The sequence below is a fragment of the Asterias amurensis genome, chromosome 15, assembly GCF_032118995.1.
Source record: "Asterias amurensis chromosome 15, ASM3211899v1".
Lineage (NCBI taxonomy): Eukaryota > Metazoa > Echinodermata > Asteroidea > Forcipulatida > Asteriidae > Asterias > Asterias amurensis.
Window position 1 is genome coordinate 12,525,587 of NC_092662.1, and position 24,407 is coordinate 12,549,993.

Consider the following 24,407-nt stretch of genomic DNA (forward strand, 5'->3'; position numbering starts at 1 on the left):
GTATGCACAAAATAACAAACTTTTGAAAATTGTAGCTCAGTTGGTCGTTTAAGTTGCGAGAGAATAATGGAAGAAAAAACTCTTTTGTCGCACAAGTTGTGTGCTTTCAGATGCTTGATTTCTGAGGTCTCAAAATCAAATTCAAATATTTTAATGAGAAATCATTTCTTTTTTAAAAACTACCGTTTCTCACAATGTTTTATGCCATCAACAGCTCTCCATCTATTGATCATTAACAAGTAAGCTTTTTATGCTCACAATTATTTTGAGTGATTACCAATAATGTCCCTTGCCTTTAAGGCAGTAAATTCTAGACCGGATAAGTCTGTCAGTCAGATTGATCTGAGAATAATTCTGTGGGAGAGTTGGTTTTCTGAAGTACCCCCCTAGGAAAAATTGTGTGCCCCCCCCCTTTTGCCCCCTTTTACCATAGGGACACCTTGTGGGGAAGTTGGGTTTTTTTTTTCAAACTGTATCAAAATTTGACTCGCCTTTTTAAGCAGTTTGAAATTGGGCCGTGATTGATTGATTGATTAATTGATTGATTGTTGGATTGATTGAGTGATTGACTGATTGATTGTTGTGATTGATTGATTGGTGGAATGATTGATTGATTGATTGACTGATTGATTGGTTGATTGATTTTCTTTCTTTCTTTCTTTCTTCAGCAACTGACCAACCACATCAAAGAAACTCTTCCTGCTCTAAGAAACAGACTCCAGACACAGCTCCTTTCCCTCGAGAAGGACGTTGCAGATTTCAAGAACATGGACTACAACGACCCCACACGCAAAACCAAGTACATGCTACAGTAAGTCATGCATTGTTTGTTGTATTACAAAATGCTTACCAAGCAAATTTACCCGTTAAATAAACATAACAAGTGTCACTGTGGTCCAGTGGTTAGACTGCAGGATTTTCAGTCGCAGGGGTATGGGTTCGAACCTCCCAAGCTAACTGGAGATTTCAAAATGACTAGGTGCAGGGGTATGGATTCGAATCCCTCAAGCTAACTGGTGATTTCACAATGACTAGGGTGTTATGGTCAAACGGTTAAGAGAATCAAATTCAGGTTTTGGTGATTACATGTAAGTCATCGGAGTGTGGGTTTGGGGTCCAGTCGTGACACTTGTGTCCTTGAGCAAGATGCTTCACATACTTGCTTCTCTACACCTAGGGGGGATAAATGTGGTCCAGTGGTTAGACTTCAGGGTTTGCAATCACAAGGGTATGGGTTTAAATCCCTCAAGCTAACCGCTGATTTCACAATGACTAGAATAAGTATTGTCGTCTAGTTATTGAATCAAGATTCCTTGATTTGTGCACTTCATAATTAGACATTAAACTTATTTTTATATGAGAGAGATTGGCTTTTGCCAGCTTGGTTTGTTGAGGTCCCTTGACGGGAAGACCATTTAAATATAATGTCTTGGCGTTTCAAGGTCGAGTGGTCAAGCTCACCAGACTCAAGCTCTGTTTTTTCTTTAGATCACCATAGTGTTGGTGCGAGTCCCAGTCTTGATCATTATTGCTTCGTCCTTTGGTTGGGCCTTAAAATTGTACAGTTTATGTCATGTTTGTTGTGTCATGCATGTAAAAGAACACAGTTCCACTCATTGCTAAGAGTATCTGGCTGTGGCTGATGCGCAATAGCACCTTGTAAACGTTTATAAGGTGCTACATAGATTGGTTTCAGATTTCATGAAAACTTCAAAGCCTGTCTAAAAAGGGGGGGGGGGTAATGTTCAAGAGCGTTTGAGCACCATACTGGTTGCAGACCTGTATGCTTCGTTTTTTAAAAAGGGCAAGGGCACCACGCTATTTTCTCCTTGGTAAAGGGCACCTTAAGATGAAATTGTAAGTTTCTACTGGAGCATTTCACAGGCACCAAGGCATTGAACAGGGTGCTTAGAGGCAATCGCCTTCGGTGCCTCCGTGAAGTATCAGGTCTGGACGTGCGCTAAATTTGAGTCTGATAATAATATCATGTTCAACAAAAATTTATGCAGGATGGTACAGCAGTTTGGGGCAGATTTTGAGAAGCGCATAGAGGGCGCTGGTGATGAAATCAACACAATGGAGCTGTCGGGCGGGGCCAAGATCAACCGCATCTTCCATGAACGCTTCCCGTTTGAGGTTGTCAAGATGGAGTATGATGAGAAAGAGTTAAGGAGAGAGATCAGTTATGCCATCAAGAACATCCGCGGTGTCAAGTAAGATTTAAAGAAAAAAGTTAGAACTTGTTATATTTTTGTAAACATTGCACTGTTCAGGACACTGGACACGAATGGTTAGTACTCATAATAATTGTTAGCATAAAAAACTTACTTGGTAACGAGCAATGGAGAGCTGTTGGTAGTACTAAACATTGTGAGAAACGGCTTCCTTGTCAACCCCTATTAAGGTGCTACATAATTCAGGAATGAGATTGTTCAGATTTTTGGCTGAATTCAGACTTTTTATGTTGGCGTGGTGAAGAAAATCAGACAATATTCTTTTCCACAAATAAAGAAATCCTGCGCATTGGTCTACTTCTCTAGTGGTTTGAATACTGTTGCCAAAAGCTCCTTGGAATCTATAACCCCAGGGGTTTACCAAACGGTAGAAATGGCATCATTTCAACATTAAATTTGTAAATTCCAGAATTTGTAACTTCATTAACCCGTCTTTCTTTCGCTGAGTAGATTTATCAGATTGTTTGGGAAACTTGAAAAAATCTGTCCTGCTTTTTAACTATTACCTGGGGGAAGGTTTAGAAAATTAGCTTGGACCACTACTTTAGCTTGTAAAATTGTTAATGCACTACCGTGGAGTAAATTCTCAAATTTATTTGTTCTTCTTTTAGGGTTGGTCTGTTTACCCCAGACATGGCATTTGAAGCAATTACCAAACGGCAGGTACAAAGACTGAAAGAGCCGTCTCTGAAATGTGTTGACTTGGTCACTAATGAACTTAACAATGTGGTCAGGCAGTGTGGAGAAAAGGTAAGGGTTAATATTAACAATAATTATTTAATAGATGTTGATAAAGAATATTAACTTTGATTTTACCCTTACAGCGATGTGTTTTAGCACTCTATACTCTATACTTTACCGAGATCTGTAAAAAAAATATCACAGGCATGTTACTCGGGTGGGATTTGAACCCATGGCCCTTGCAATTCTAGAGCAGTGTCATACCAACTAAACCACCAAGATTGCCGGGTAGCTAGAGGAAGTTTGAATCCTATATTTAGCAGCGGGTAATGCAACGAGTTAATAGATGTGTTAAATTTGAACCCGGGATAAAGAATGTTAATCTTGGTTTTACCAAATAAACGCGCTCTTCAAAGAACACAGCGCTTCACAATCAACCAAAGAATTAAATACAAAAGAATATGGCGCCATATAAATGTTACCAGTGATTGATTGATTGATAGTGTAAGATCGCTTTAAACTGTAAATGCTTAGATCACTATTATTAAGGGAATAAAAGGTTAGCGTCAAGTTCTTGAACTGTCATTTAAAACTGGCAGGGTCACGACCCTGCAAGGTTTTAAACGGCAGTTTAAGAACGAATCACTACTTTTCTGTCCCATTCTTAAATGCCTTTTTGAGAAAAAAGACAAAATCAAGTGAGAAACTCTGTAAAACTTATCCGTTTTCCGATGTCCTTGAGCTCTGTACATGTGTTGCTTTTTTATGACTGAGACAGTTTTCGGGTTTGCATTTGTGTGCGTAGTATGCATCCAAACGTATCCGAAAACAACCAGTTATAAACAGCTCCAGCTGGTCATTACCACCAATAGGAATAGAAAAACTGTCTGAGGTATTTATGAACATTATTTTATTGATCGATTGACCCTTTCTCTTTGACAAGATGACACGATATCCCCGTCTTCGTGAAGAGACAGAAGGAATTGTGACCAGGCACATAGCCAGCAAGGAACAGAAAACCAAAGAACAAGTTTTGCTGCTGATCGACATCCAACTGGCGTACATGAACACCAACCACGAAGACTTCATCGGATTTGCCAAGTAAGTTTACCCTGTTCCACAAAATTCTCATTGATGTTTGTTTATATTTCCTTTTCTTGTTTTTGTCTACAAACCAACATATGGCTCAAGGCAACAAGTGTGTTCAATATTCAATATCAATGCTTCGTTAAATTACGATATTCAGCTTTTAAATATATTTATGAATACAACCATGAAGACTTTATGGATTTGCCAAGTTTGCTTACCCTGTTTTTCAAAATTCTCATGAATTCCTTTTCAAACACGAAATTGGTTTTGTATCCTTTTTCTTGTTTTGTTTTTGAAGTCCAACATAAGGCTCAAGGTATTAAGCAATATCCGGCTTAAAATATATATCCGTTGCAAGGGTCATAATATCACAATGTCGAAACAATATTAAATACATAGCAGTGTCAAGATTCAATATGAATTCGGGCAGAAAGAGCAGAATAAAAGGAACATATTGCCTTGGATCGGTCGAGTTGGTCTTTGAAAAGCGTTTGTAACCGTTTGTTATAAAAGGCATATGATTAGAAAGACATTTTAAAAGTAGAATATAATGATCCACTCAAGTATCACTCGAAATTGCGTGGTTTTCCTCTTACCTCGACGACAAACACGGTCGGCCATTTATGGGAGTCAAATTTTTGACTCCCATAATGGCCGACCGTGTTAGTTTGCAAAGTGTAAGGAAAACCACACAATTCGAGGCAAATATGTGTGGATCATTGTCTTCTACTTTTAAAACATCTTTCCAACCATATGCATTTTATAACAAATGGTTACAAAACGCTTTTTATAGACCAACTCGACCGATCCAAGGCAACATGTTCCTTTAATAATGAAACAATAACATATTTTCAAACCTCATTGCTAAAAGAAGAAATTGTATAGTGTTTGTAAAACACTTTTTTTAATTAGTCAAGTAACACCCAGTTAAGACATGGGCTCCAGAGTCGCGCAGAACCAAGATTAAGAGTGACTCCAGGTCAACTCAAAAAATGTTTGGTTTGAGACAGGCGTAACTTAAAGGCACACAGGATCGACGAGTTGGTCTTTGAAAAGCGTTTGAAACCGTTTGATATGAATATAATAATCCACACAAGTATCACTCAAAATTACATGGTTTTCTTTTTTTCGTCTCGCACATACACAGTCGGCCATTTTATGGAGTCAAAATTTTGACCGTCCGTGTTCGCATTTTAGCCCCTTACTAAACACTGATTATTTTTCCTGAACCTTCATTCTCATGGGTATTTAATAATTTGGTTCAGGGCAGCTCTAGAGCCCACTCCGGAACCGGGTGTTATAACCTTTCCTATAGCCCCGCAGAGGTGTAAAAATTTTCAGGAAGCCCAGGTAATATAGATTTTTATTATTAAGAAACCTTGGCTTTGTCTGCATTGAATGACTTTTAGTTTTGGATGTGGCTTACGGCTGCAACGGGCATTTCATAGTTTGGGCAAACAGCATAAAGCCTGGTTCATATATCCTGCAATGTGCAAATGCCAAGTGAATGTTGACGTTACAAATTCGCAACAAACAATTCGCAGCAGTTCAACTCTGGGCAACTGGCTTGCGAATACCGCTGCGAAAGGAGAGATGTGACGTCAAATTCGCATCGCATTCGCATTTGCAGGAAGTATGAACCGGGCTTTAGGTAGCCATAACCAAAGCTGACAGTTTAGACATGGCCTAAGTTGTAAGATTTGTTATGATGTTATACTTGTTATGATATTTGATATGCTTCTAATATTATTCTTGCAACTCCTTAATGTTGACCATTTTGATTAATAATGATTGTCCAAATTCATTATTTCCTCCATCCAGTGCCCAAAACAAGTCCGAAAAACAGTTTTCAGTGAATAGAGAGAAGAAAAATTTAGGCAATCAGGTAAAATATTGCCGGTCACAACCTTCTGGTACTGACCTTTGGCATTACACTCCTCTGGGGTCACGACCTTTGTGGTTATGCTAAACACCTCTGCTTCAAGCTAATCCAAGACAGTGTTCCGCTGTTTATTTCTGTTTGATGTCACTGCTTTGTAACTGTATCTTTGGACTGATCCATTGCTTGTGTACAGTACCCCCATGGTTAATTGTAACTCACTGAATTGGCATCGATCATGTTCTTTGCCTTGCATGTTGGTAGGGGTCTTATTCCAAGCCTAGCCTAGGCTAGGGCTTCAGTTTGGACTCCATCACCAATCATGACAATGTTGGAGCAGTTTGCATTTTGCACTGTGCTTCAACAATCAAATGGAGGCGGCCACTTTCGCATAACTTTACAAAAATGTGTATGTCCACTTGCGCAGGTCCACTTGCGCAGTAGTTACTGCGCAACTTATGCACCACTAGCCTAAGAAAGCTTGCACATGTAGACTTGCACCATGTATTGACCCATTTCACCTGACGTCATCAGCAGAAAAATCTTGAATGCGCCATACTGGTGGGCAATTTCACTGTGCGTTTTTGTATGATCTCTCTGCTGCGCATTATGCAGTAAAGTGTGCATTTTAGGCGACGCGGCGTTGATACACGTAAACCTAACTGCCCACCAACATGGTGAGCGTGGCATTCGTCGTCGCGTGTGATACGCATACAAGGGGTCAATACAGTTGCGTAAGGTTTTGAAGCACAAGTCCACTCGTTCAATCGTTGTTGTGCACCACTAACACAAGAAATCTTGCACATGTGGACTATACACAGTTGCATAAAGTTTTGGGAAGTTAGCTGCTGGGCCGGAGCCTAAGCTAAGGTTTAGAATAATCCCACTGGGGTCACGGCAGTCATATCCAGGTTATGAGGTGAAGGGTTAAAGTTCAAGGTCAATTTTGCTCTAATAATTCTACATGTTCCATGTTGTAATCATGGTTTCATGCTTGCATTCTGTGCACAGTTGACTACTGTTCATTAGCTTGCATGATTATGTTGCAGAAATGTTGTCTGAAGTACAGGGTGAAAGGTTTATTTTAAAAAGAGCAAGAAAAAACAATTCATAGGATTGTCGTAAAGTATTGCAGTTGTCTTTTACTTCTTTTTTCAATCTCAAAAGTAGAAAATAAAAGGAACACTTTACCTTAGGATCTAGCGCTTTGGGCTGTAAAAGCATTTGTTGTGAAAAGAATATGATCATCCACACTAATATACCTTTAAAATTGTGTGATTTTTTCTTTTACTTTGTGAAATAATACAGTCTTTCATTTTGTAAAACCACATTTTGGCCCAACAAATTGTGTGATTTTCCTTTTACTTTGTGAAATAACACAGTCTGCCATTTTGTAAAACCATATTTTGGCCAACAAATTGGTGAACTGTGTTAGTTCACGTAATAAAAGGAAAGCCATGTTCAAGGGATATTTGTGCGAGCTATTATGTTCTACTTTTAAAGCATCTTTCCATTCATATTCTTTTCATCGATTTTATAGCCCAAAGCGCCATATCCGAGCGGCAATGTGTTCCTTTAAATGTTCTTAATGAAAACTACACAACATACTGCAATACATGCTGATAAATGCTGACCTTTGAACTTCAACCCCTGACTCGCAATGACTGTCTATGACTGCATTGACCTTTCACCTTTGGCCCTTGTCATCGGCACTCTTCCCTCTATATCCTTCTGTCCGCACTTGGGGCTGACACCACCATGGGTTTCCGGAACTCTCCCTGGTTGTTCCAAGTCGGTTCCCTTTTTCTTTTCTTTTCTTTTAACCCTTCTTTAAATCCTGTAGTGCTGCGGCCCAATCGAGACGAACCACTTCCTCAAACAATGCTAACACACAAAAGGCACAGCGTTCTGTCACCAACCAGGTATTTACTTCAATTGGGTGAAGGTTTAAAAAACTCTGCCTCATTTGTCTTACTCCTACCTACGCCGAAAAAGATTCATTTTTTGTCTGCAACTATCTTTCTTGATGGTAGCCTAGATCATTGTGACAGGAAGCACAATAAATGGTTCCACTAATCTACTATCATGGTTAGCAGTTTTCAAATGGTTGGAACATTTTATTAAAGTTCATGAAATCATCAAAACGTATTTCAGCACTTTAAAAAATGTACGCAGGCAAACTGATAATAATTTGAATAGATTCATTTGATACTTACAGATCTGTTATTTTTGCTTTGGAGATAAAGACTATACTTTGTTTCTACCCTTGCATTAAATAATCACACTCGGTACTTTCCCAATTTCTGTGAACATAATCCACAGGCAAATCACTTTGGTGAAATTTGAACCCACGATCTTTACATTTCAAGGTTTGAAAATTGTCATTAAAAAAATTACGGGAAAATCTGACCACACTTTCCATCTTTTTGTTAGATAAGATACAAAACTAGCAGCACTAGTCAACTCAATTGACTTTCAGTTTATGTTGGAATACTTTTGGTTAAAATAAACTTACCACCCTTTGAAAAACTGCTAGCGTGAGGGTAGAGTACATGTAGGTGTACCATTTAGTGTGGTTTCTAATTAGAATAGAAATACTCAATTTTGCAAGTTTTTGTTGTTGAGTTTCCTATAAGTTGAGATTTTTTATTCCACAGTACTCTGAATATTGAACCTAAAATGACAGCATTGAACAAAATGAGTTACACACTACCTCATTTGGCATGAGAGTGTATGAACGTGACGTTTATTTGGGGTTTTTGGCTCCAAAGATTTAAAGATGCTATGTCAGATTTTTGACCCCAAACATTAAAAATAGATTTTATTGAGTGACTGGTATTTCAAAGAGTATCACCCGCTCTAACACAAAAAAGTTTAACTTTTAATGGTCAGGAACCATGACAAAAATTTAAAACGTTTCTTATAAAACACATAAGAATTGGTCACGTGATATATTGTCGGGACAAGAACTAATTTTGAGCACTTTATTTCACTGCTACTAATAATTGGCGAACTTTTGCGAGCAATGGCTCAAATGAAAGCTTGTAACTCTCTAGAACCCCCATCAAAATACCTATTGAATTTTAAATCAAAATTTGTGGGTCAACTCGGCCAAAAATGGCTGTGGTATAAAAGTTAATGGGGGTTTTGCAAGCATTTTCTATGCTCTCACATTTTGTGCATACCTCGTAATTGTTAAAACAGTTTAAATTTTTGGGTTTTACTATTAGTTTTGAGATTTTCAGTTTGGGTTCTTTGAGACGGGGGACTTTGATGAAATAAACATTCATAGAATTACATAAACATGCAAATTAATACTAACAGAGATGTTGGAACATCATCCATTGTAATTCAGTCATTATTAACAGTCAATCAAGCGTTATCTCATCCATGCATTCATCCAAAAACATCCACATGTCAGTCCTTCATTTTATAGAATTCCTTTGAATTATAGAGAGTGTTCTTTGAACCTTTGATTCAAATCTAGCGGTTTAAAATTACCCCTTTCTCTGAAACTACATTACCTTAAAGGCCGGTTTTCTAACAATGTTTTGTATCAACAGCTCTCCAGTGCTCATCACCAAGTAAGTTTTATGGCTATTGATTTTGATATAATAACCGAAGGTTCTAATTGAGGAATATTTTTTTAACTACCGTATAATCCCCTTATCAAAACTAACTGACGTCTATTATGGTTAATTTCAAAAGAAAAGTGAGTTTCTGTAAACATTCATAAAAATGTTGATCTCTTATTTGGACAAGTGGGGGCGCTATTGCGGTGATGTGATGTCAGGAAGACACTTATTTAATTTAAAAATTCTTTAAAAAAAGAGTTAAAAATTATTAACCCCTACATATGTTTGTTAAAAGAATTTGTGAGAAAAGGTTACGAACTGACACAATAACCACTAGAGAAAAGAATGTTTAGGACAGCGAAATATCCTAAATGGCAACATTGATGTTTCTACCTGACATAACATCAAACACTTTGCTAAGGAACCTATGGAAACTCGCTTTAGCATAAAATGAAAAAAAGCACGGAAAAAAAAAATAACAAATGGCAAAGTTAAAATTGAAAATAAAGCGTATGGGCATTTTTGGGGGCTAATAAAAACCAAATAAGAAAAATCAAGTGGATTGGACACGAAGGTGTGTCTCCAGGATTTTATTAAACATTTAATCTGATTTCTCTGTTTTAAACCAGAAATCAGGGTGTGTTTTTTTTTTCAAGTTCATAATTGAAGAGTACATGAAGGGCTTTTAAAACCAAAGATAAAATAAATATATAAGCAGGCTTTACACTTGCCAAGCTTTTGCGCTTGCAACCTTTCACGCTTTGCGCTCTCAGTTCAGGGTATTTCTTTTCCAATGACATATCAATCCTTGTTTTTAAAACAATTACATTTCATGGAGCCCTTATTCAAAGCATGTACTTTGCAAATCCTGACGATCCATCAAACGCGTGCAGTGTTGGAGTGGCGAAAATGTGGTACATGATCAAAGCAAATAAACCCCACCTCCATTGCTCATTACCTGCTGTGAGTAATTATCTGGTTTTCCCCTTTTTGTAAAATCCACTTTCAATTTTAAGGAATGCTATTTTTGACAATGTAGAAAGCATTTACATTTATAGATAAGTGTGATTAAACTCAAACTCCTTAAAAATGATGGTCTGACTGTGACATGTCAAATTTACTAACAAAACTGCTAAATTACAAAATATTGAATGTTGAAGCGTCACTGAGTGATGGTCATGAGCGCTATATAAGCAGCCACTATGATAGGTACATCTATTTCCATTTCTTTCAATCTATTTTATTTCTCTCAGCATCTTTCTTTCCTCACCAGCCCATCTTGTTTATTTTGTTGTATGCTGTGTTGTGTTTTCTGTTTCAAGTAACCATAATGGTTAACAGAGATGTGTATCGTTAAAATCGTCTTATTTTGATCCATGCTGTTGAACTTCAAGCTACCCTGTGTTCACTAATTTGATGAACCAATTTGTTTTTCAAATTTTGTCTTTAACCTTTTATGAACAGAATTTTGTTTACTTCATTTCCCATTTCTTGCTTCAGTTGAGGCTGTTAAAAAAAAAAAACAAGCAGAAGAGATGGTGTTTTAAGTAAAGACAAGAAATATCACTTGAAAACTTTTTTTATTTCTTTGTCCAATTTGTTCAAGCTTCACCCACAGCCTACTGGATCAATGTAGGATCTGTTTGTCTCAGTTTGCCTCTTGGCAAGTTTGTTTTATTTGTGAATGTCCATTTAAGAATGTGTTATTTTAAAACACCACGATTGCCACACTTCATGATGCATCTTGATTCTTTTTATCTAATTCTGAAACATCCGAGTCTGAAACCACTCTAAAATATAACTGCACTTTTGGTTTCATCTCTGGTGGTCACTTGGTTTGCTTAAGAATAGTTCAACATTTTCAGGCATGCTGATTTTTTTTTTTTTTTTCAAAACAGTGCGTTAGAAAAACACTGTACAAAAGCTAAGTGTGATCGGCCATGTACTCTTTTTTGCAATTAGAAAGTTGCATGAGTGAAATTTTCAGGCGTAAAAATTATACACGAGAGCAAAGGTTGGCTTATATCCAATGACTATCCAATCCCATAAGTGCCAACATACACTGTATAATATTACCATTTGAGACGTGTAAAGAGCACCATACTCAAGCTCTGGTGTTTCGAATCAGCAGAGTGAATTCGAGTCCCGTTCTTAGCACTAGCGTCCTTGAGGAAGAAACTGCTTCGTCATTTTGAGCCCTAGGTTCCATGTACTGGTTAAAGCCCGGTTCACACTTCCTGAGAATGCATTTGTGAAGTGAATTTTGGTGTCACAAATTCGCAACAGTTAAGCTGCGTTCAACTTCTGTGGAATATTAACTGCGAAAAGCAGCCTTGTGATGTCAAAATTGGCTTCGCAATCTCAGGAAGTATGAAGCGAGCTTAAACAGTTCAAAGAATTCAGAACACGCATCTAGGGTGGGTTTCACAAATAGTTGAGACTAGTCTTATCTCAAGCTAAGAGGAGTTAGGCCGTGTCAAAAACGGCGACTTCGGCTACAGCTACGGCTAGATCACGCGCGTCTGCTATTCTTCAACACTGGTAGACGCGCTGATCTAGACGTAGCTGTAGCCGAAGTCGTCGTTTCGGACACAGCCTTACTTGTCCTAATGTAGGGACTAGCCTTAAATTTTTAACATCTCCTAGGACTAGTCCTAAGTTAACACTTTTCCCAACTCTTTGTGAAATCGACCCCAGGAGTAGTAAGGGTTAAACCCAGTGTTTCTGGTTCATATAGCAAGCACCCTTGAAATGAGTATCCCATCAGGGATGATAAAGTGAACTAAAATTGAAATTACAGGTGTCCTCAGGCTTGTTCAGGCATCCTTAGTATGAGGCATTCTTGGTTTCATTTCCAGAAATAAGGTTAATAATAATCAAACAATAATAATTATTACATGTGAATTTCATGGTCTGTGTTATGTGAGTCAAAACGAAGTTGTCGTGAGGCTTAGCTGTGATTGTCACTTGAATCACCATTGCTTGGATTACTACTTTGTGTATCATTTAATGATGTTGGATTTTCATTCAGGTTATTCGCAAAGGATACATGAATATGCATAATATCAGCTTCATGAAGGGCGGTTCCAAGGATTACTGGTTTGTTCTGACGGCAGAAAGTATCTCATGGTTTAAAGATGCAGAGGTGAGTAATATCAGTAATCTATCAAATATAAAGTGATTGCTAGATAGTACATATTGCAGGCATGATTATGGCATACTTTTATGATTTTTCCCCCTAAAATTTGTTGAAAACTACATTAAGAATACAGGTGTTAAAACACTTAAATTCTTCAATTTTTTTTCGGAGAATTATAAATTTTCAATCTTAATTTACCTTGACTTCGTCTCGGTAAGATTATCAAGGACCAGGCCTCGTTGGGATTAAACCTTGAGTTGAAAACCTCTTCACCACACATTGATTCCCTTATTTAATGGTGTGCCAGTCTTGTGCACTTGATCCGTGTGGAAAAATAAAGTTTCAGATTATCACAGGAAAATACATGAAAGACTTGCACAGTTGTGAAGTGCGTTTTCGCGTTTGTAACCAAAAACTGTTTTTGGTTGAACTTGCCAAAAATATATTTGCGTTTATACACTTCTATTAGCACTAAACGGTTAAGATCATCCTTGGCTGAAATATTTTCTAAACTGTTTTTTTTTTTAATCAACATTTCAGGAAAAAGACAAGAAGTACATGCTGCCATTAGACGGTCTGAGACTGCGAGATATGGAGTCAGGATTCATGTCTCGCCGACAATCCTTTGCTCTCTTCTTACCCGACCAAAGGTAAAGTCAACTTAACAAGTTAACAAGGCACTGCACTGAACATGTTTGATAATTACTCAAAATATATTTGCATAAATCTTCCATAAATATTCATGTAGTAACCAGCAAAATAATGTAGAGCTGTTGATTGTACAGCACATTGTGAGAAATAAATTCCTCTGAAGTAACATAGTTTTTGAAAAAGATGTAATTTCTCACTAAAATATTTGAATCTGAAAAAGACTTCTCCGTCTAATTTTCTTTGTTTACCCCTTCTTTATATTGTCAGTTTCCCCTTTTGATCTAGTACTTAAAGGCAGTGGACACTATTGATAATTACTCAAAATAACTGTTAGCATAAACCATCTTCTTGGTAACGAGCACTGGAGAGCTGTTTCTAGTATTACACATTGTGAGAAACTGCTCCCTCTGAAGTAAGGTAGTTTTCGAGAAAGAAGTAATTTTTCACAAATTAGATTTTGAGGTCCCGAAATCAAGCATCTCAAAGCACACAACTTTGTGTGACAAGGATGTTTTTTCTTCCATTATTATCTCGCAACTTTGACGACCAATTGAGTTCAAATTTTCACAGGTTTGTGATTTTGTGCATGTGGTTAGATACAACAAGTGAGAATTACCAATAGTGTCTAGTGTCTTTAAACCGAATCTTTGATTGGATTTCTTACATTTGTTTTCATTTGTCACATCCAAAGGAATGTTTACAAGGACTACAAGCAGCTTGAATTGTCATGTGACACTGCTGAGGAAGTGGACAGTTGGAAGGCGTCGTTCCTCCGTGCTGGCGTCTACCCTGAACGAACCAAGGATGAGAGCGAGGAAGGAGCGGTTGGTTACTCTCATTTTGGTTGAAAAGTCCTCCATATGTTCATAAATTAAAGCCGAGTCACACTGCAGCGATTATAACGATCATTACTTTTCTCCAGAAGATGATCATAGCATACTGGTCAAAACATCGAGTTGAAACCAACGGTTCTTTTCGGAACCACCCCAACTCATTTAAAGATGGTCATTACACGGTTTTACTGCAAACCTTTCCATACCGTATTTCCACCATACAAAGTTTCAAATCCTACTGATCATGACTCAAAGAGAACGCATTCTTTTGGTTGAATTGCTCCACGCAGAATGCGCACACGCTGATTCAACCAATAGAGTGCGTTCTCTTTGCGTCGTGATCTTTATCGTTTTCGCTGCAGTGTGACTCGGCCTTTAAGGAAAGATAAAGGAAAGAAACAAAGGTTCTCATATAGAAGAGTTTGCGGTAACACCATGTAATAACAATCTCTAAATGAGTTGGGGTGGTTCTGAAAAGAACCGTTGGGTTAACTCGACGTTTCGATCAGTATGCTCTGATCGTCTTCTGGAGAATGCTGGACTCTGATGCTGCATGCTGCTTAAGTACTAGGCGGTGGATCAGCGGTGATGCACGAAGGCGGGAAATGTAGGCGGGAAGTGAACTCGATGATGCGTGGTGAAACCTGTTGTGGAGCCTTGGGGGTTGTGTGGGGGGTGTGTGCTCACTGAACCGTGTCAGTAGGAACAAGCACAGGGGACAGTGAGGGTGTGGGGCCTAGGTGACTGAGGGTATAGATGACCCAAAGCAGTCTAATAGTTGGGGCCTAGGGGGTGACCGTGGATATAGAAGATCCATTGGTCGGGAGAAGAGGGAGCCAGATGTCACTGATGTGGAAGCCGATGTCTTGGGGTACGGTGTCATGCTTGTGGATCTCGATGGCCTCTCTAATGCGTCTAGGGTGCCACGCCTGGATGGGAGCGATGATCTCAGCAGCATCCCAGTTCACTCGGTGGTCAGCGATGTGGGAATGCTTGACGATGGCGGATTTATCGAAGTCCCCCCTCCTTCCGTGTGCTCGGTGTTCCTTAAGTCTAGTGGGAAGGTTACGCCCGGTTTCCCCGACATAAACCTTACCACATTCGCATGGAATGCGATAGACTCCGGCACGGGCGGAGGGGTCCTTCTTGTCCTTGTGCGATTGGAGAGAGCCATGGAGTTTCTTCGGGGCGGAGTGATACACCTTGATACCTGCTTCGTTGAAGATGCGTTGGAGGCGATGAGAGGGGGGGCCTAGGTATGGTAAACTAACTGTGGGTGTGTGTGTTTGACCTTGGGTATAGGAGACCCTTTGGTCGGGGGGGACGGGCTTGCTAGTCTTGACTTGCTTGGCGTTGTATCCATTCCGCTGTAGAGAAGTGGTGATGTGCTGCAACTCATGCTGGAGGCTATCCGGATCACAAATGGTATAAGCCCGTTGAACCAGCGCACGGTTGACTGACGACTTGATGGCTGGATGATGGAAAGACCGCTGATGCAGGTAGCGGTCGGTGTGGGTGGGTTTCCGGTAAATGCTGTGATGTAGGGTGCCGTCTTGGTTTCTTGTAATGAGAACATCCAGAAAGGGTAACTTTCCGGAATGTTCTTGCTCCATGGTGAACTTGATACTGGAGTGTTGTTGGTTGAGGTACTGCAGAAATTCATGGAGAGAGTCCTGACCGTGGGGCCACACGACAAAGGTGTCGTCAACGTAGCGGAGCCACAGGCTGGGTCGGAGGTCAGCGGTGAGGAGTGATGAGGACTCGAACTCCTCCATGAATATGTCAGCTAGAACCGGGGATATAGGGGATCCCATGGAGGTCCCAGCTGTCTGCTCGTAGTACTTGCCCTGGAATTGAAAACAACTGGAGGAAACGCATGTGTAAAGCAAATCATGAATTTGGTCAGGTGAAAGACCAGTACGATCAGGGAGGGATGGGTCATGTGATAATCTCTCCTTGGCCAAGAAGCAAGCTTCATCAGTGGGCACATTGGTGAAGAGAGATTCCACATCAAAACTTACCAAGATATCAGTGGGTTGTAGGGTTAGGTTGCGGGTAATGTCAACAAACTGGGTGGAATTGGAAACATGGTGTTCAGTGAGACCCACCAGGGGTCGAAGTACTTTAGCTAGGTACTTGGCAGTGTCGTAGGTGGGGGAACCCCTCGAGGCAACTATGGGGCGGAGGGGAACTTCCGGCTTGTGAATCTTGGGATTGCCGAAGAACCTGGGACAGGTGGAGCTGGATGGGCGGAGCCTACGATAGAGTGGGACGGAGAGAGCTCCAGACCGGTGGATGGAAAGGAGTTTGCTGGCAACCCTCTTCTCGATGCTAGGGGTGGGGTCCTTGGGGAGGGGGCGGTATGAACCAGATGATAAAATATTGCTTACCTTGTCAGTGTACTCCGTGCGGTCCATGATGACAGTGGCATTCCCTTTATCAGCAGGCAAGATGTGAATGGATTCGTCCCGGCGAAGTTCTCGGAGGGCTGCCTGCTCAACCTTGGAAAGGTTGGACTTGGCTGGTTTCGCCTTCCGCAGAACCTCGTTTATCTTGATCCGGACATCAATCTTCTCCGTCTTGCTGAGGTGTTTGAGGGCTTGCTCTGTAGACTGGATAATTTCTTCGGTAGGGATGGACTTGGGGGGCTGGGCAAAGTTCATACCCAGGGACAGAACGCTGGTCTCGGTTTCCGTGATACTCCGGTTGCTAAGGTTGACTACGGTGTGTTTCTGGAAAGCGCGTTGACTACGGAGGTGAACTGGTGGCCGTGAGGATATAGGAGATCCTGTGGGTTGCCCAGGGACGCGATTGAATAGAGATATAGGAGATCTCATCTTCTCGGAGGGTGCGCGATTGAAGTGAGATATAGACGATCAGACAGTACTACGAGCAGACAGCTGGGACCTCCATGGGATCCCCTATATCCCCGGTTCTAGCTGACATATTCATGGAGGAGTTCGAGTCCTCATCACTCCTCACCGCTGACCTCCGACCCAGCCTGTGGCTCCGCTACGTTGACGACACCTTTGTCGTGTGGCCCCACGGTCAGGACTCTCTCCATGAATTTCTGCAGTACCTCAACCAACAACACTCCAGTATCAAGTTCACCATGGAGCAAGAACATTCCGGAAAGTTACCCTTTCTGGATGTTCTCATTACAAGAAACCAAGACGGCACCCTACATCACAGCATTTACCGGAAACCCACCCACACCGACCGCTACCTGCATCAGCGGTCTTTCCATCATCCAGCCATCAAGTCGTCAGTCAACCGTGCGCTGGTTCAACGGGCTTATACCATTTGTGATCCGGATAGCCTCCAGCATGAGTTGCAGCACATCACCACTTCTCTACAGCGGAATGGATACAACGCCAAGCAAGTCAAGACTAGCAAGCCCGTCCCCCCCGACCAAAGGGTCTCCTATACCCAAGGTCAAACACACACACCCACAGTTAGTTTACCATACCTAGGCCCCCCCTCTCATCGCCTCCAACGCATCTTCAACGAAGCAGGTATCAAGGTGTATCACTCCGCCCCGAAGAAACTCCATGGCTCTCTCCAATCGCACAAGGACAAGAAGGACCCCTCCGCCCGTGCCGGAGTCTATCGCATTCCATGCGAATGTGGTAAGGTTTATGTCGGGGAAACCGGGCGTAACCTTCCCACTAGACTTAAGGAACACCGAGCACACGGAAGGAGGGGGGACTTCGATAAATCCGCCATCGTCAAGCATTCCCACATCGCTGACCACCGAGTGAACTGGGATGCTGCTGAGATCATCGCTCCCATCCAGGCGTGGCACCCTAGACGCATTAGAGAGGCCATCGAGATCCACAAGCATGACACCGTACCCCAAGACATCGGCTTCCACATCAGTGACATCTGGCTCCCTCTTCTCCCGACCAATGGATCTTCTATATCCACGGTCACCCCCTAGGCCCCAACTATTAGACTGCTTTGGGTCATCTATACCCTCAGTCACCTAGGCCCCACACCCTCACTGTCCCCTGTGCTTGTTCCTACTGACACGGTTCAGTGAGCACACACCCCCCACACAACCCCCAAGGCTCCACAACAGGTTTCACCACGCATCATCGAGTTCACTTCCCGCCTACATTTCCCGCCTTCGTGCATCACCGCTGATCCACCGCCTAGTACTTAAGCAGCATGCAGCATCAGAGTCCAGCATTCTCCAGAAGACGATCAGAGCATACTGATCGAAACGTCGAGTTAACCCAACGGTTCTTTTCAGAACCACCCCAACTCATTTAGAGATTGTTATTACATGGTGTTACCGCAAACTCTTCTATATCTTATCTCCACCATGCAAAGTTTCAAATCCTACTTAAAGGTTCTCATGATTAGTTCTGGGATTCTTGTAACAGGACCACTTTGGTAGCACATAAATAATGGAAAAAAGGGTAGCGACGAGTTCTTAAACGGCCTTTTAAAACCGCTAGGGTCGTTGCCGTGTGATCCCTGCAAGGTTTTAAATGGACGTTTAAAAACGAGTCACTACTTTTTTTTCCCATTCATAGATGCCCTTTTGTTAAAAATGTTAAAAAAATACAATTATAGACACTTTAAAATACTTATATCAAAAACTTTGTGTAGAATCTGTTTGATGCGCGTGGGTTGTGTGTATGCGCGCACTTAGAAATATATTACGCGTGTGCTTAGATTACGCGCTGTTACTAATAGCTTTTCTCAAGAAAGTTCTGTGAATATTCAAATGTGAATGTATTCTCTCCATTGAGATTGCCTGGGACTGGTTGCCTGTAAATTGCCTCGTGTGACATGGAAAGTCAGGGTGGTTATAAATGCCGGCCGTCTACATGTCAGCAAAAATAATTCGGAATAGGTCTAAGTTGTTCCGGCTGTACTTATCATCCATCAAAAGTCTGTCCAAAATAATATAAATTGACCTTGTTTGTCTCTCATTGAATTGTTATTCTTTCCAAGCAGTCATCCGGTGAATCCATGGGCTCCATGGACCCACAGCTAGAGAGACAAGTGGAGACAATCCGTAACCTAGTGGATTCTTACATGAAGATCATCAGCAAACAGATCAGAGATCTAGTCCCCAAGACGTGTATGCATCTTACTATCAACGATGTAAGTAGTTACTAGCAATAATAATAATAACTGTATTTATAACACGCCTTTTGCCAAAGGATACAAAGCGCCAGGTATTTCTACGGAAAGGTGAGCGGAACGAAGTTTGAATTTTTAGACCTAATCCTTTGCACCATGTAATGGTTTACAAGGTGCTTCGGCGCAGCATGCTGCCAATCCAGCCAGGAACACAAGGGCGAACCCCAGGAAAGTGCCTTGGATTCTTTTACATCGTTTACACAACACATGGGACCAACGGCTTTACGTCCCATTCGAAGGACGAATCAATGGTTAAGTTTCTTGCTTAAGGACACAAGTGTCTTGGTTGGGGATTCGAACCCACACTCTGCTGATCAGAAACACCAGAGTTTGAACTCGGTGCTCTTAACCGCTTGGCCGTGCTAGCCGTGACACTTCCAGCATAACTAATATATGGCACAAGCTGCTTAAATATAGTATTCAAACTGCCTCTACAATCCCGGCCATATCTCGTTGGGGCCCCCTGCCCCCTTTCAATGTTGGTTCTCATTGCACTGTCTTCTGCGTTCAACATTTAGCGGGGGGGGGGGGGGGGGGGAATGTTTATTGTCAGGGGGAAGTGGACAAGGAATGGTTATTGTAACGTTAGGAATGGATGGCCCAAGCATTTTGGCAGGGGTTGTAGCTACCTGACCCTACCCTATTGGTGGTCTAGTTGGTAGGACACTGCTCTAGAATTGCAACGGTCATGGGTTTGAATCCCATCCAAGTAATATTCCTTTGATTCTTTCTTTCACAGAGCTCAGGAAAGTACTGAGTATACAGTGCTAACACAAATCGGTGTATACGGGTAAAACCAAAATTAGTATACCTGCAGCTCCTCATTAACATTTATTCAGTGCCATTTCTTTTTGCATTTTGAACCTAAAATACCCAGGTTTTTGTTGGTTGACGACACTTGTTGAGTACATAAAACAGATAGTGTATGTATGATACTGTATGAACTGTGTACCTTTCAGCCCATAAAACCATGTCTGCCACAAAAAAATACAGTCCGGACAGAAATCCAACAAGAATTGGACATCATCGAAAAATTCCAAAAATCTGTAATAGAATGTTTTTGTATGTTCCTCGAGTACCTATCATTAGATAAATGCACTATATACAACTTGTTATCTTACATGTATCTCATTATTTGACTTGGTAATTTCAACTTTTGTGTTTGTATTTTGTTCATTTCAGACAAAGGATTTTATTCTTGGTGAACTGTTGGCCCATCTTTACTCAACTGGAGACCAGGTAGGGATAGGTGTAGCCATACAGATAGCTTTGTAAACATAGGAGATCTAATTTGCACATGATGGTTTTCAAAATTGTGTCAGATTTGTAAGTGTTGGTGTCTGTTTGCGAATGCTGTGGCTGTTGTATCCACTGTCACCTACTTAAATATGGATGGATTTGGTGTTTTTGTGAACATGCTGTGAAAATTTTTTATTTGCTGTCTTTTCAACATGTAGACGCTGTATTAAGATGTTGCATGTGATTTTACTGTATCTTTCTTGATAATTTTTGCAATAAATCAGCATTACTTGACAAAAACAATCTATGACCCAGCTTTAAAGGGTCTGTATCTGTTTGGTAATGACTCTAAAAATTAATGTAAATAAAAACTTACACTGTAAGTACTGCAGCTTTGGATACTAAAATGCATTTTGAGAAACACTTTACTTCTAACTACTGCAGATATGGAAAAATGTGTCATTTGTTTTCCCCAAAAAATTTGAAGCTAAAATGTGTAAGATAATGTGTATTCCTAGTAGGGATTATTTTCCTGCTTGGAAGTATTCACTCCAGATTTTTTGCGCTGTCTCAAAAACGTGACAAATTTTCATGGGTCAGTTTTATTGTATGTATCTACATTTATATAAGATTGAAACATTTCCAAAAAGGTTCCAAAAACCAAAGGCACGGTATACACACCCTTTAAGACACTGGACACCTTCGGTAATTGTCAAAGACCAGTCTTCTCACTTGGTGTATCTCAACATATGCACAAAATAACAAACCTGTGAAAGTTTGAACTCAATTGGTTGTCAAAGATGCGAGATAATAATGGGGGAAAAAACACCCTTGTCACACAAAGTTGTGTGCTTTCAGATGAATACTTATTCTGAGGTCTCAAAATCAAATTCAAATGTTTTAGTGGAAAATTACTTTTTTCTCAAAAACTAAGTTACTTCAGAAAGAGCCGTTTCTCACATTGTTTTATACTATCAACAGCTCTCCATTGCTTGATACTTAGTAAGTTTTTATGCTAACAATTATTTTGATTAATTACCAATAGTGTCCAGTGCCTTTAATAGATTCTGTCTTTGCTCTTAGGATGCTTTGATGGAGGAGTCGGCTGAGGAAGCTCAGAGGCGAGAGGAGATGCTGAAGATGTATCATACGACCAAGGAGGCCCTCAAGATCATTGGCGATATCAACATGACTACCAAGTCCATTCCTCTCCCGCCCCCTGTTGACAACGATGACTTGATTAAACCATTTGCTAACGGGTAAGTATTGACACAAATTAGTGGGGAGTTTTTATGAGATATCGCCTCATATAATAACAATCAAAATAATAATGGCTTCTTAAAGACAGTGGACACTTTTGGTAATTGTGAAAGACCAGTCTTCTCACTTGGTGTATCTCAACATGTGCATAAAATAATAAACCTGTGAAAATTTGAGCTCAATCGGTCATCGAAGTTGCGAGATAATAATGAACCGTTGTCTCACGAAGTTGTGTGCGTTTAGATGGTTGATTTCGAGATCCAAGTTCTAAATCTGAGGTCTCAAAATCAAATTCGTGGAAAATTACTTCTTGCTCGAAAACTATGTCACTTCAGAGGGAGCTGTTTCTCACAATGTTTTATACTATCAACCTCAATAATTATCAATAATTATTTTGAGTAAGAACCAATAGTGTCCACTGCCTTTAAATAGTGCGCATATCCTTCACTCAGTGACGCTCCTGGCGCTGGAGCACAGTATTTCCCATAGTGGGACTACGATTGAATTTTGAGACCTAACTCCAAGCACCATGTAATGGTTTACAAGGCCGGACAGCCACTTTTAGGTGAGGGTTACACTTAAGTGATTTGGGCTGTCGACCCAAACGTTAAGTCGTTAACCACCGGTTCTTTTCAGAACCCAACTACTCAGAAGAGATATTCACATGGTGTCACCGCGGACCTCTCTTAGTTATACTTCCACCATGCAAAGTTTCAAATCCTATTTATTATTATTATTAATGATGTATTTTTGTTTTGACTTGTGACAGTCCTACTCCAGCAGCAGCTGCAGGAGGTGCAAGGAGGACCACCCACGCCCCTCCATCCAGACCTGGAGCTTCTGTTCCTCTCATCCCAAGCAGGCCTGATATGCCGGCTAGACAGGCTCCATCGGTCCCAAAGTAAGTCACAACATTCTGGACACTTTTAACATTTCCCTTTCCGATGCATTTACCTATTTGGAGGAGAGTACATGTATACTAGAGGACTGAAATGATTGCACTCTGCTAGCCATGGTAGGACTGTAGTCTCTGTTGTACTGCAACTGAGAAGTCCAACCTGGGCCCAATTTCATGGCTCTGCTTAACGCCTGCACTATTCTCTGCTTACATGCAAGCGCCGAATCTGCGCTAGCTGTGTAGAATGCTTAGTAACGATAAGTATGCTTGCGCACAGTTCCCTGCTAACCTGTGAAAAACACTTGACCTAAGCGCAGAATTCCCTGCTTCCGAGAGCGCCGATCTTCCATGAAATTTGGCCCAGATCTAGATCAGGTTTTTGATATTCTTTTGTAGTTATGAGACCCAACAAAGCTCCTTACAAGATTCTGCGGCGCACTTGATTACTTGGTTCTTGTACGTGCATTACACAACACATAGGACAAACGACTTTACATTCCATCCAAAGTGTCTTGCTCAAGGACACTTGACACGATTGAGACTTGAACCCACACTCTGCTGATCAGAAACCTCAGAGGTCGAGTCCAGCGCATGACCGCATGGCCACACAACTCATCGTTGTGTATTGAAGCAAAATGTATTAAAGAAATAAAACTCAACACATGCCATCTGAGACTTAACGTTCCATCCAAAGCAAGAATGTTTGTTGTTACACAAAACACAATATCCACAGATTTACATTAAACTTTCACCGTTTGAAGATATCGATAGTAGAAAGCTTACCTTAAAATATTACTAGCAGGGGTGCTGTAGTTTTGAGAAATGAGTAAAACAATGTCACGAAAATACGTTTTACATGCTAAAATAATTTTTGTCTTTCAGAGACAAATTTTTGTTCGTGACTTGTTTTACTCATTTCTCAAAAACTACAGCACCTCAGCAAGTAATATTTTAAGGGAAGCCGTATACCATCATTATTTTATAAACTGTGTGAGTTTAATGTAAATCTGTAGCCATTTTGTTTTGTGTCCTACAAAAGTACCCAGACCCATGCTCAAGGAGACTTGACACGACTCAGACTCAAGTTGTTAAACTGTATGATCTTTTTTCTTCTTCTTATTCTTGAAGGCGTCCAGCTGGTGGATCAGCTCCTCCTATTCCAGGCCGACCAGCCGTACCAGCTCGTCCAATGTGATCACCTATTGTTTCGTCAGATGTTTGTGCTGTTTGGAAAGGTGTATTTTGTCACTTTTGTTTCCAGATATTTTGAGTCCCCATTAGAACCAGCCTAGTACTCCCATTAGGGATCCATGTGACCACTCTCTTAGTATTACAGTATCTGGGCCCAATTCATAAAACCTGTAAACACAAAAATTTGCCAAGTACAGAAAAGTATTGCTTAGCATATATATGCTACCAGCCAAGATTTCATTCAGTTTGCATTGTTGTGGCTGGTGCCCAACTCGATTTTTGCTTGGCAAAGAAATTTGCTTAGCAGAATTTCCTGCTTGACAGCTTTATGAAATTTGGCCCAGGACATAAGAACATCTTGGCTTGGCTTTCCCCCCAGCTTGGCATTGCTTCAAATTCAAATCGATCTCTAAAGTCATGGAGGTTTAACCATTCGTAATAGAAATGTTGTGCCTTCTGGTGAAAACCAGGGGCCAATTTCATAGAGCTGCTTAAGCAAAAAATTTGCTTAAAGGAACACGTTGCCTTGGATCGGTCGAGTTGGTCTTTGAAAAGCATTTGTAACCGTTTGTTATAAAATG

General features: G+C 40.6%; 3 protein-coding genes across 6 annotated transcripts in view; 2 read left to right on the forward strand and 1 right to left on the reverse strand.

Annotated features, from left to right (window-relative positions):
• The window catches only part of LOC139947914 (dynamin-1-like), a 39,168-nt gene extending 14,761 nt beyond the window's left edge, over positions 1-24,407 (forward strand). The window contains exons 7-20 of one of the 4 annotated variants that reach the window (XM_071945767.1): positions 669-811; positions 2,010-2,213; positions 2,846-2,984; positions 3,859-4,016; positions 5,826-5,889; positions 9,447-9,467; positions 12,490-12,603; positions 13,138-13,247; positions 13,940-14,072; positions 19,050-19,199; positions 20,421-20,477; positions 21,561-21,736; positions 22,507-22,638; positions 23,764-24,407. In XM_071945767.1, the coding sequence (XP_071801868.1) occupies positions 669-811; positions 2,010-2,213; positions 2,846-2,984; positions 3,859-4,016; positions 5,826-5,889; positions 9,447-9,467; positions 12,490-12,603; positions 13,138-13,247; positions 13,940-14,072; positions 19,050-19,199; positions 20,421-20,477; positions 21,561-21,736; positions 22,507-22,638; positions 23,764-23,830 (1,668 nt within the window). In that variant the 3' untranslated portion in view covers positions 23,831-24,407. Of the gene's footprint in view, positions 1-668; positions 812-2,009; positions 2,214-2,845; positions 2,985-3,858; positions 4,017-5,825; positions 5,890-7,726; positions 7,806-9,446; positions 9,468-12,489; positions 12,604-13,137; positions 13,248-13,939; positions 14,073-19,049; positions 19,200-20,420; positions 20,478-21,560; positions 21,737-22,506; positions 22,639-23,763 lie in introns of all 4 variants that reach the window. The other 3 variants (XM_071945766.1, XM_071945769.1, XM_071945768.1) reach the window with 3 other exon arrangements.
• LOC139948365 (uncharacterized) lies at positions 14,498-16,918 on the reverse strand. Its single transcript, XM_071946506.1, has one exon. The coding sequence runs from the start codon at positions 16,916-16,918 to the stop codon at positions 14,867-14,869; it is 2,052 nt and encodes a 683-aa protein (XP_071802607.1). The 3' UTR covers positions 14,498-14,866.
• LOC139947915 (uncharacterized) lies at positions 16,988-18,427 on the forward strand. The gene has a single exon (XM_071945770.1). The coding sequence runs from the start codon at positions 16,993-16,995 to the stop codon at positions 18,019-18,021; it is 1,029 nt and encodes a 342-aa protein (XP_071801871.1). The 5' UTR covers positions 16,988-16,992; the 3' UTR covers positions 18,022-18,427.

Bases quoted from the DNA above. Each gene is read 5' to 3' on its own strand.
- LOC139948365 (XM_071946506.1), bottom strand. From the start codon at position 16,918: ATGAGATCTCCTATATCTCTATTCAATCGCGTCCCTGGGCAACCCACA.
- LOC139947915 (XM_071945770.1), top strand. From the start codon at position 16,993: ATGGGATCCCCTATATCCCCGGTTCTAGCTGACATATTCATGGAGGAG.